The sequence below is a fragment of the Aethalodelphis obliquidens genome, unplaced genomic scaffold, assembly GCF_003676395.1.
Source record: "Aethalodelphis obliquidens isolate GAN/ISIS:26980383/991018 unplaced genomic scaffold, ASM367639v1 scaffold5, whole genome shotgun sequence".
Lineage (NCBI taxonomy): Eukaryota > Metazoa > Chordata > Mammalia > Artiodactyla > Delphinidae > Aethalodelphis > Aethalodelphis obliquidens.
The window spans coordinates 41,384,952-41,397,773 of record NW_020837949.1 but is presented as its reverse complement, the minus strand read 5'-3'; the positions used below and the strand labels follow the sequence as shown (position 1 = coordinate 41,397,773).

The window sequence follows — 12,822 nt, the reverse complement described above, 5'->3', positions numbered from 1 at the left end:
ACAGTTTCTTGTTTTTAAACTTTTATTTATGGTATACCATATACATCTTTCTGTAAGTTGCTTTTTTTCTCAATTTATGTTAATGAACTCTAAATTAATATTACTAATAGTTTTAGTTCATTAATTTCCATCTTTTAGCATTCTGTGTACGTCAATTTGTCCAATAATGTAACTTGTTCATCCATTCTCCCGTAAGTGGACATTTAAATTGTTTCACTAATATAAGCAATGCTGCTATGAACATTCTTGTGCGGGCTCATAACTACATATGTATATATTCTATAACATGCAGTTTAACAGGAAAGATAATACGTGTGCATGAACTATACAAACGAAGACAGCGATTAGTTTTTATGAAAGGTACAAAAGATCACGGGTTGTTCTGAGCAATACGAGGCTACTTTCACTAGAAAATATTTAGGGACGGCTCCAACGACCAAGCGACATTCACTGCTAATTAATAGTACGAGACCACACATTTTAACCCTTAATTACTCTTTAACTGATACCCAATAGTTTCACGTGTGTCCATTCAGTTTCTCAACTAGAGTGTGAGCGCCAGGAGGACCGAACCGGGCACCAACAGGCTGAGCCAATACGAGTGTGACCGTGGAGAATCCGCAGTGGAAGCTGCAGCAGCCGACCTGCTGGCTGTGCCAGGCCACCGGAAAGTGACAGCGCGAGGGCAATGTCGGGGCAACCAGGGCCTAATCTCACTTTTCACTCCTAAAGTCAAAGAAGCTGAGGAAACAGGGACGGTGGGGGCACAGACACCTGCCTCAAATTGTCTCTCCACTTAACTCACAATGCTGCCAGGTCAGTAGCTAGGAGCGGAAGCGTGTACGCGGCCCCTGCCCTGAGCGTAGCCCCCCAGTCTGGCCTCTTCGCCTTACGCCAATTTCGTAAGGAGGCGCAGAGGGCAACCCCGAGGCTCCCCCAGCTCCAAAACCTGACGTGAATTTGCGCGGGGCTGCACCGACGGCGGCCATCTTTGATTCGGGCAAAACCACACCCTCGCATCCCACCGGCCACTCCCTCTCAGCGTCCCCAGGGTTTTCACCCACAAACGTAAGGCGTTAACCTTAGAGGGAGTGCTCAAGAAACACGCATAGAGGCCTGACTATCCATGACCCCGGAGGTGCCAAATGCCGCCAATTTTAACATGGCAGCCAAACCCGACCAGCAAAGGAGGGCTGACGCCAATGAAGTCATGCTCGAAAAACGAGCAAGTCGGTGGGGCAGCGATGAAGTAATCTCGCGAGATCGAAGCCAGCCTCCGCTCGGCCCGGAAGCCTCGACTGAGGGGGCAGAGGGGCTGAGGGGCGGATGGGTGGAGGGGCGGAGGAGGGAGCAGGAGTCGGGCGAGAGCCAGTGGAGGAGTCCGCCTGCTGTCGCCTGCGTAAGCGAAGCAGCGACGCCGGGCGGCTACGCCGCGGAATCGGCGTAGGCGGCTTTGGAGAATCCGCGGGCTACGCTGCGCCCGGGCTGGTCGCGGAGGGGGGAGGGGATGTCGGTCAGTGCGAGATCCGCTGCTGCTGAGGAGAGGAGCGTCAACAGCAGCACCATGGGTGAGTCTCAGCTCTGGGCCGTCCCGACTCGGGTCGGCGGCTCGGGACGCGGAGGGGCTCTGCGGCCCCCTGACCTGGTGGGGGGAACGCCCTGAGGCGAGGCGGGGGGCTGCGGCGAAGGGAGGTGGGGTGGGGGCGACGGCGGGCCCGGGGTGCGGCGGCGGCGGCGGGCCCGGGGGGAGGGGAGGCGGCGGCAGTGACAGTTTGAATTGAATGTGAGGAGAGCCGAGGCGGCGGCATTTCCTGTGCCGCGGCGGGCGGGCCTGGGGAGCCGGGAGACGTGAGCCGCGAGACCTGAGCCGCGGCCTCCGCCGCCGCGGCCCGAGCAACCCGAGCGGGGTCGCCTTCGCCGGGCCAGCCGGCTTCACGGCCCTGCTTCCTTTCGTCGGCGGTCGCAGTACCCGCGGCGGAGCTCCTCTCGTGGGGAGTGGGCCTGGCGAGGAGGGTGGGGATGTGTGTGGGCGCCCGGGTGAGGGTGCTGTGTGGGCCGGCCCCGGGAGGGCGGCGGCGGGGAGGGAGGAAGAAGGATGCACCAGGCTGAAGCTGCGGTGGAGGCGGCGGCTGCAGCGGCTCCAGTGACTGTGTCGCCTCCTGGCTCCCCTTCCCGCCTCTGGGGCTTCCTTTCCCCAGGCGCGGCCCCGAAGGCCGGTGGATGGCGGGCAGGGCTTGAGCAAGGAGGATAAGGAGCCTGGTTTGGGCTTAATTTTTAAGAAAAAGGGAAAAGAGAATATTTAGGAAGGGCGCCCTCCCGAGGAGCGGAAGGGGTGGGAAGGATCTCTGGAAAAGGGAGGGAGTTGGAGATTCGGATTGGTGATGTTTAAGGAAATTAATTTTTGAAAATAGTTTAGTATTCTCATTTATTCTCTTAAGAAGGCTTTTTATTTCCTTTCCTCCTCCACGTATTGGAAAAAGAACAAGGCCATTTCATTCACATTTTCCACTCCCAAGTTCCATTTCATACTGTGTATAGTAGGAAGTAAGCAATTGAGATTTTTCTAACACATTTCCATTTGCTAAGTTACATTTTGAGAGTACACTTTTCAAATCTGGGTTTTTATAGTGCAGGGAAAGAACTTGTAAGATCAGGTGTTTGCTTAGATACCGAGATAATTTATTCTTGTGACTTATATTGTTATAGTTCAACTTAACGATTTCTTTTCGCGTTGTTATTTTGATGAAATGGAAGGATATTTTCCTTGGTGCCCTTGATAATCTAAATGAACAGATAATCTAGATTCAAAAGCATTTTACTCGTTTTACGTATTTATGTACATGCAGGTGATGAGTATGGTCAGCCCCCCCACCCCCCAAGTTTATAAGCAAGTTGAAGAAACTTTTTAGGCATTAAGTGTACAGGTATGGATGAACTTTATGAAATCCTGATAGACTAAAGGATAGTGCCTTAGCAGGATACAAACAATTAAGAAGCTAGTTAAATGCTGCTTGGATCCCTTATTCCTCCAAATAGCAGGGGAAGGAGCATGGCATTGGAGGGCGGTCAGGAAACAATCTTTCATCCCACCCAGCTGTTCAGTGGGTGGGGCTAGAGGAGATTGGGTTGACTGGAGCTATGAAATAAATGTGGAAGCTACATAGATGGTTTGTATGGTAGCATTGTGTACTTCTGTGTTGGGACAACATGATGGAGCCAGGTCTTCTCAATACAGTTATTAAAAATATCACATGCACTCTGAGGCTCACAGAATTGAAGTTCATAACTGAGAAATTTATTTTGTGTTTATGTGAAGTAGATTTTAATTTACAGAAAGAATATTATAGTTGTGGAAATCAAGAAATGTTTGGTTTCTGGTTTTGATTTGGAGATAAGGTATTCAATACGTAACTACATGAAAGGTAAATTATGTATCAAATACAGTTACCTATAGATTATGTTTCAGAAGTTTGTTATGAAATTGATTCTTTGGATTTGTGTATTTTCCCATAGAAATAATCTTAAATAAGTACATGACAGGACTTCTGAGCTGGTGTGAGACAAGGTGGGACCGCTGGCAGACTTTAGAGCAATTGTCAAGAATTAAAAATGACAACACACACACACACACACACACACACACACACACACACACACGGAGAAGAAGGAGTTAGATTTCCAGTTCTCAATAATGGGGAGTGGTCAGATGAGTAGACCAGTTGGAGTGAAGATAGTGCAAGAAGATAGTGCAAGAAGTGAAGATAGAGCAAGTTGGTTTCAGACTTGTAAATTGATGGTATGCATATTCACTATAGACTCTATTCTGGGATTTGCCAACAGAGCATTGTTATCTAATTAAATTACCAGCTGAGAACATTTTTCACATTTTGAGCTAATAAACTGTCTTCAGTTTTTGATTAGAGGTTGAACATTTTTATTTTAACTTTAACATTTATGCATTTTACTAAATTTTGAGACAAAACTAACTTTTGTATTTTTCTGTACAAAGTTTGGACTGTAAATGACATAAGGTTTATTGTACAATGAAACTGATGTAGAAAAAAATGTTTTTGAGGAGTAGAATTTTAAGGTAGCGTGATTATGGGTTAGGCTTGCCAGATGAGAGCATACTGTTAAATGTAGACTGTTGGTCTCTACAGCAGTGTCTTGCAAACTGCAGGATGAGACCAATTAGTGGGTCTTGAAATCAATTTTGTGGATTTTTTCCAATAGTTTCTAAAAAGTAGGAAAGAAATTAAAAAATAGCAGTACATTGCACTTGGTAAAAATTTGGGGGGGATAAATTTTGTTTTATAAGTATTGTGTATTGAGCTGGGATATAACATTTTTTTGAAATTAAGATTGTGATCAAAAAAGTTTATAAAAACACTTGGGGGATGTGCAGTATGGATGGGTCAGGTCGAATGTCTTTAAACTTTATGGTAGAAGTTGGAGGTCTTAGTGTGAGGAGGGAAGACTAAATGCTGTTAAGTCTATGTGGCTTTTTCTTATATTTGATTAATTTATTCTATACTTTATGTAGCTAGTGTGGTTAGAGAATCTGGGGCCTACTTCTCCTTGAGCAGAGGTCATCTCCCAAAGTCATATAGAAAGCAGGGTTGATAGTATTATGACATTAAATATGTCATTAAATATTATGTCTCTGCTCTTGACCTTGAGGAGAAAAAAAATTTTTTTGGCTTGTCCTTTTGCATCATTGAAGATCAAGAGAGCCAAATTTTGAGCAAGAGCCTGGGGAAAAGGGGCCAAGAAGGCAGCTTGGTTTGCATTCAGTGTTGAAGGCCTTAGGTGAGACACACAAAAGGTCATTGTGATTCATACCTTGTGCAGTCTAGCTCTGCAGAGGTAGGGATTACACATAGGGGTTTGAATTCAAAGTATTAATAATAACAGAAATATAGTGTAATGACTAAGAAAAAGTACTTTGGTGTCAGACAGACATGAGGTCAAATCCTGGTTTTGCCACTTACTAGATGTATCAGTCAGGATAGGTTAGGTTAATGCTTCTCAAACTGATGAAGTACCTTTTTTCTTCTTTTTTTAAATTTCCAGTTCACTGTTGACTGACAAAATTGTAAAATAGAAATTACTGCAAATTTTTTAGTAATGAAGATGGAATTAAAAAGGCAAAACTAAAAGCCGCAATTTTTAAAGATCCAATAGACATAAAATTATTCTGGTATAAAAATTTCCATTTCTATGCTCTCTATTTTTGTACTTCTCTGGTGTAAACCAGTAAACAATCAGACTGGCTCCCTGGTGCACAGACCACACTTTGAATAGCACTGGGTTAGACCATGCTGCAGTAACAAATAGCCCTAAAAGTCTTAGTGGGAGTAGCTTAAAGATGAGATCTTGCCTGTCATGCTAAAGTTTATGTACTTTATTTTAAGCCAATGTTTTTTAACTTCAAAAGTACTTGAAGACTGAGAAGGGTACATAAAGATCCCCTAAGGTTGGGGAGTAAAGCCTGATCCTGCTTACATTATTTTGAAGTTTATCTTAGGTATTCATGTGACATTTATTTTAGGTAATCATGTGACATTTGCATTTTATCTATATTTGTTTGACTTATGTACAATATAAAGATGATCCCCACTCCTTCTTCCCCACCAAACTGGAAGTAAAAATTGACTTGCCTGAAGATGTAATATGTTAATTCTGTTGTTTTGTTTACCTCTGGGGCCACAACCAAGTACTTTTGGTAGCTTCATTTGAGGTGAGGCTCAGGTCACGGTTTCTCAAACTGGGCACTAGTGCAGTTTGGAGTTTTAGAATTCTTTGAGGGGCTGTCTTGTGCATTGTACAATGTTTATTGGCATCCCTGGATGCCAGTAGCACTGGATGCCAATAGCACTCCCCCTCCCCAGTGGTGACAGTGAAAAAAAATGTCTGCAGACATTGCCAAATGTCACCTGAGGTGGCCAGATTTAGAACCATCACACTAGGTGATGGAGAACCATTGAAGGATTGTAGCAGATGGAGAAGAAAAGAAGTCTTTCTTAACTATCTAGTCTATAATTCTTCCTCCTAGAACGCCTACCACTTAAAACTTAGTATTTCTCAAACTTGGGAGTCAGAATCGCCTAGGTAGCTTGTGTGTTTGTGTAAATTTATCATTTAATTAATGAATTTTTGCAAAACATGATCGGTAATTACTGGATATACAACATTATGGTAGGTCAGTATTTTCCAAAATATAACTGATGAACCTCATGCATGGGGGTCATCCAGAACCTCTTGTTAGAAATGCAGATTAACTGGTTCTCACCACAGACCCAGTGATTCATAGCCATTGAGAGGGGCCCAGGAGTCTGCATTTCTAAATGCTTTCCAAATTATTAAGTAACTTTATTGAGGTATAGCTTTCATACAGTAAAATGCACAGGTTTTTTTTTAAATCATGTTTTCTTTAATCTTCACATACTGTGATTATGTTGTGGCAGAATGATGACAGATAATTACATAAGGTCAGCAAACATGGTAAAATGCACAGATTTTAAGTGTTCAATGAATTTTGACAAATATATACACCTTGTAGCTTTTATTTCAAACAAGACACGGAACATTTACGTCACTCCAGAGTTCCTTGTGTCCCTGTACAGTTATCCTCCTAATGCTCCAGGTATCTACTGATCTGATTTCTAGTATCTATAGATTAGTTTTTTTTTTTAAACAGCTTTATTGAGATATAATCCATCTACAGTTGACTCAATTAGATTGGTTTTTCTGGGTAGCTTTTTAAAGTTTTCTCCCCCTAACTTCTTCATTGTGAAAGATTTGAAATGTGAAGAGTGATTTTTGTACATACAAACAACAACCATATATCCCTCCTGCCCCCACCCATGATAGCATCAGGTACACATTTCTTTCTCATCTTTTAATTTTTTCTACTTAGTGTATCTTAGATTATTTTATATCAGTACATGAAGAGCATTCTTATTATATAGCTGCATAGGTCCATAATATGGATAGGCTATAATTTATTTAACATGTCCCCTTCTGATAGACATTTATTTCCAATACTTTGCTATTATAAACCTTGACGTGATGAGTAACCTGGGACATTGATCATTTCACATGTGTTAGCATCTCAGAGCTTTTGAGCTCTTTGACACAAGGCATTATCAGTTAAAGTGGTAGTATTGATGTTAAGTCATTACCAGCTGGGATTTCAAGACTCAAGTTCATTTATTTAACAAATATATATCTTGTGCCTGCTGTATGCTGGTCACTGGGGAAACTGAGTAAAATGCTGTGACTTTAGAAACAGAAGTCATTGTAATTGAGAGCTTAGGTTCTGGACTCAGACCTGGATTCACATCTTTAAAGCTTAACTGAACCTTGGACAAGTAACAGCTTTTTCTCTTTCCTTCTCTGTAAAGTGGGGATCATAAAGTTATTGGAGAATTAAATGAGAAAATACATGTCAAGTTCTTAGCCCAGCATATAACAAACACTCAGATGTTAGCTTAAAAAAAGTTATCAAACTAAATGGCAATTACTTTTCAGCCTCCATTGTAAGTTTCTTAAAGTCAAGGACTGTATTTTTTTCACTTTTGTATTCCCAACCTGACATTTTACATAGTAAATCATTTGTGGTATGATTTAAAGGTATGTAGAATGTACAGTGGAAGTACAGAGTGGGATACCTTTTCCAAACTAGAAAAAAGTGAATCTTCAAAGATGGGTAAGAATGATTAGGCAGAAGAAGAGGAAGGATACTTATTCTAGGCTGAGATATCATGGTAGTGTAGGGTATGAGGCTAGAGAGATAAGTATAGATCTGGTGTGCTGTGCTGAGGATTTAAAAAAAATCTTTATTGAAGGATTTTAAAAGAAGAGTGGTGGGGCTTCCCTGGTGGCACAGTGGTTGAGAGTCCGCCTGCCAATGCAGGGGACACGGGTTCGTGCCTCGGTCCGGGAAGATCCCACATGCCGCGGAGCGGCTGGGCCCGTGAGCCATGGCCGCTGAACCTGCACGTCCGGAACCTGTGCTCCGCAACGGGAGAGGCCACAACAGTGAGAGGCCCGCATACAGTAAAAGAAGAGTGGTAACTATGATATATTACCACTGTGATAATTCCAGTAGGGATAGATAAAGTACCAAGGTGGGGCTATCCAATGGAGGGTGGTTAACTTAGCAGCCCTAGGACTGAAGGCTAAAGGACAGAATTAGGGCAGTGGCAAAAGGTATGAAGTGTAGGGGATGGTTGTGAGGTTAAGTAGTACGTGAGGAGATGTAGGTAGGGAGTAGTGAATCCATAGTATCTGAGCTTTCTGGCTTGAGTTAATGGGTGGTGAGTAGATAACCATTTCTTGAAAGAGGTAATTTAAAACATGAAATCAAGAGGACTGCAGGACAGGTAAGTGAACATGTCTGGTAGAGTCTCAATACTAGGAGAGACATCTAGGATAGAAAATAAGCATTTTAAGGTTTTTGTAAATTTATTCATTTGTGCTTTGAATTTTTATGTTTAGTAATTGAATCTGCTATATTGAACAAAAGCTGTACTCTAGTTTGGTCAGTAAATTTTTTGGTACTGTTTTTTTAAGACTTGGTATTTTTGGTTTGGTGAGTAGAGTTGAAGGAAATTGAAATAAAGTGATTTGTGTGAAATTTATGTGTTCTTCACAGTTAGACTGAGGTGACCAATTTCTTTCTTTTTTTAAAAAATAAATTTATTTATTTATTTTGGCTGTGTAGGGTCTTCGTTGCTGCATGCGGGCTGTCACTAGTTGTGGCGAGCAGGGGCTACTCTTTGTTGCGTTGCGTGGGCTTCTCATTGCGGTGGCTTCTCTCGTTGTGGAGCACGGGCTCCAGGCGCGTAGGCTTCAGTAGTTGTGGCTCTCAGGCTCCAGAATGCAGGCTCAGTAGTTGTGGCACACGGGCTTAGTTGTTCTGCATCATGTGGGATCTTCCCGGACCAGGCATTGAACCTGTGTCCCCTGCATTGGCAGGCGGATTCTTAACCACTGTGCCAACAGGGAAGTCCCGCTGATTTCTTGAGTAGTACTAAAATGTTTAGTTATTAAAAATTGTTTATTGGTACATTACAAAGCAGTAGCTGTTTCAGACTTTCTTGCTAATGTTTCTTTATATGAGTGACGTATCCTTAGACAAATTGTCCATTCAGACTAATCAGGGTTCTTTCTTTCTTGAGGAAGATTTTGGTATATATTGTCAATCAGTTTTAGAGAATACTAGAAATATTTTGAGTGAGATAATTATTTGTATAAGAGGAGGCAAATCTTCATAGCAATTTTATCTTGGTGCTTTCTGTTTATACTATTAAAATAACTAGGGTACTCCCTCATTTGTTACATGTAGCATTCTGGGGTCTGTACAAGGAAAATTTTTTCAGTAACTAGTATACCTTCAAGCATCAACATTTTAAACCATTTTTAATTTTAAAAAGTTTAATAGATATACTTATTTCCTTTTACGATTAATTTAAACAGATAAACCAGGTGGGAAAAAAAGCCATTAAATTATTTCAATCACTGAAGTTTGATTTGTGTTTTCTTAATTACATTTTTTTTATGGTTGTAATTAGTCGTATATTTGTGGTTAGTGGTTCTTAACACTGGTTAGGCATTGGAAACACTTCCAATGCTTAATACACTTGGAGGCTCATTAATTCACTAGGTGTGCGGTGGGGCTCAGAAATATCCATTTTAAGTATTTTAGGTAATTCTGATGAATAGCCAGGGTTGATAACCTCTGATGTAAATTATATATTATGAGGTAATATATGTAAAAGTACTCTGTAAACTCTTAAATTTTATACAAAAGCAAGGTATTATTCACTTAATATTTAATAATATTTTTTGGTGTATTCACCTATAGGTTATTTTAAGTATTTATATGGTGTTCCAATGTTGATATCCTAATTATCTAGCCATTTATTATTTTGAGACATTTAGTAGTTTCAGTATTTTAGAATTTATTATAGAGAGTATTTTATTTTATTTATTTTAAAATTTATTTTATTTAATTTATTTTTGGCTGTGTTGGGTCTCTGTTGTGTGCACAGGCTTTCTCTAGTTGCGGTGAGTGGGGGCTACTCTTTGTTGTGGTGCACAGGCTTCTCATTGCGGTGGCTTCTCTTGTTGTGGCACATGGTCTCTAGGTGTGTGGGCTTCAGTAGTTGTGTCCCAAGGGCTCTAGCATGCAGGCGCAGTAGTTGTGGCACACGGGCTTAGTGGCTCTGTGGCATGTGGGATCTTCCCGGACCAGTGATTGAACCCATGTTCCCTGCATTGGCAGGCAGATTCTTAACCACTGTGCCACCAGGGAAGCCCCTATAAATAGTATTTTAAGAAGTATCTTTGGGGCTTACTACTCAGTAGCCACAACTACTGAGCCTGCGTGCCACAACTGCTGAAGCCCACGTGCCTAGAGCCTGTGCTCTGCAACAAGAGAAGCCACCACCATGAGAAGCCCGCGCATTGCAATGAAGAGTAGCCCCCACTCGCTGCAACTAGAGAAAGCCCGTGTGCAGCAACAAAGACCTAATGCAGCCAAAAATAAATAAATAAAATAAATAAATTTATTAAAAAAAAAAGAAGTATCTTTAAACCTCTTCTGCTTTCCCTGGTTATTTTCCCAGGTCATTTGTTAGTTTAGTATCTTAAATTTGTTTTTAATTTATATTTCTTATATTACTGGAGAGAGATTTTTGTTATGTATAATCCAGTTAGCTTCCCTACTTTCATTAGAATATACTGAACTTGTTAAAGGCACTATCAGGAATATTTGGTTTTGTGCTGTGACCTATAATATGGGTCTATTAAATAATGCAGCATGAGAGTCGTTTTTGTTTTTAAATTATACATAGTTTTTCACATTTTTCTGCTCTCATGGATGTCTTCTGTCCTTGAAGTTTGTAGCTATCCAGTTTGCTGTTACAAATCTTTGTGTTTTAGCTGCTCAGTCTTTATTTCCTGGTTCATTTCTTTTTTAAAAACTAATTAATTTTTGGCTGCGTTGGGTCTTCTTTGCTGCGCATGGGCTTTCTATAGTTGCGGTAAGTGGGGGCTACTCTTCGTTGCGGTGCGCGGGCTTCTCACTGCGGTGGCTTCTCTTTGTTGCGGAGCATGGGCTGTAGGCACACAGGCTTCAGTAGTTGCAGCACACAGACTCAGTAGTCGTGGCTCACGGGCTCTGGAGCACAGGCTCAGTAGTTGTGGCACACGGGCTTAGTTGCTCCACAGCATGTGGGATCTTCCTGGACCAGGGCTCAAACCCATGTCCCCTGCATTGGCAGGAGGATTCCTAACCACTGCGCCACCAGGGAAGTCCCTGGTTCATTTCTTTACTGAAGTTCTGCTATCTGTTAAGTATTGGGTTAGATTTCCATTTCTAATTCCCAGCTATATTCTGTACAGTATATTCTGACATGCTGAGTGAAAAGGAAATTAAGTAGAAATGATTCCTGTTTTATGGATATATAAAATAATGTGCAAATAGAAAACAACCATGAAAACCAAAATATGTATTCATTGTATAATTTGCAAAACCACAGTTGCTCTGAGTACAACTTGTAGTCTGTTTTCTGATTACTGAGAAGGGCAAATTGAGTAGACATGAGAACTTGGCATGAAAGGATTAAATTAGTGATCTTAGATAGAACTATAGTCAGTCCTGTCTTGTGTTTTGTATTAGAATATCAAAATTGATCTAATACAGAAAAGTAGGAGTTACTTAACCAGGTGATTAATTCAACTGTGAGCCTAAAAGATAACTAGAATAACTTATCTGGCAAACCAAAAATACTTGTTTGTGTTTGACCATGGTGCTGTGCTGTTAAAAAGTAATTATACAGATGTAGTTACTTTTTTTTTTTTTTTACTTTTTTGAAATTTTCGAATAATTGTAGACTTGATGAAAAGTTGTAGCCCCTATCTTTTTGAAAGTTAAATATTTGGTGAACATGGACGAAGTGCAGAAGTAATACCAAAAACATGCATATACAGTGTGTTATTATGAGATAAATGCACCATCAACATTAGTACTAGCCAGGAGCAAGGGAAAAGGGAGAAGTTTTATGCTTGATGGCGACATCTTTTATTTGAAACTGTGTTGAAGGTTTCTGGATAGGGCTGGGAGATGCCATTGCTTTTTAATTGAAGGATGGGTGTTGTTTGTTTTTTGTTTATTTATTTATTTATGGCTGTGTTGGGTCTTGGTTGCTGCACACCGGCTTTCTCTAATTGTGGCAAGCGGGAGCTACTCTTCGTTGTGGTGCATGGGCTTCTCATCGCAGTGGCTTGTTGCGGAGCATGGGCTGTAGGCGCGTGGACTTAAGTAGTTGCAGCCCGGACTTAAGTAGTTGCAGCTCAGTAGTTGTGGCACACAGGCCCTAAGGTGCTTGGGCTCGTAGGCTCTGGAACGCAGGCTCAGTAGTTATGGCACACAGGCTTAGTTGCTCTGCGGCATGTGGGATCTTCCTAAACCAGGGCTTGAACCCGTGTCCCCTGCATTGACAGGTGGATTCTTAACCACTGTGCCACCAGGAAGTCCCAGGATAGTGTTCTTATTCACTAGTGGATTCCATTTAACAAATTAGAATCTAACTAAGGTGAACAATACTTGTTTTCCTAATGAGTAGTTTCCTCATTGGTCTTAACTGCTTTCAGACTCTTCTCACTTCATTTAATGAATCTTTGTAAGATTATTGTACTAAAACACTACTTTCATAAAATAATTGGCCTATTGTAGAACTTTAAATATCTTTCAGTTATAGTACAAGCTTCTAAGGTTTTTGTTAAAAAAACAAAACAAAACAAACAAACAAA

General features: G+C 41.3%; 1 protein-coding gene across 8 annotated transcripts in view; it reads left to right on the top strand.

Annotated features, from left to right (window-relative positions):
* Positions 1-791: 791 nt before the first annotated feature.
* SEPTIN7 (septin 7) overlaps positions 792-12,822 on the top strand; it is a 102,271-nt gene continuing 90,240 nt past the window's right edge. For 2 of the 8 annotated variants that reach the window (XM_027102206.1, XM_027102204.1), the window contains exons 1-2: positions 792-816; positions 9,087-9,091. In XM_027102206.1, the coding sequence (XP_026958007.1) occupies positions 807-816; positions 9,087-9,091 (15 nt within the window). In that variant the 5' untranslated portion in view covers positions 792-806. Of the gene's footprint in view, positions 817-1,181; positions 1,569-3,094; positions 3,097-9,086; positions 9,092-12,822 lie in introns of those variants that run through there. The other 6 variants (XM_027102207.1, XM_027102205.1, XM_027102200.1 and 3 more) reach the window with 5 other exon arrangements.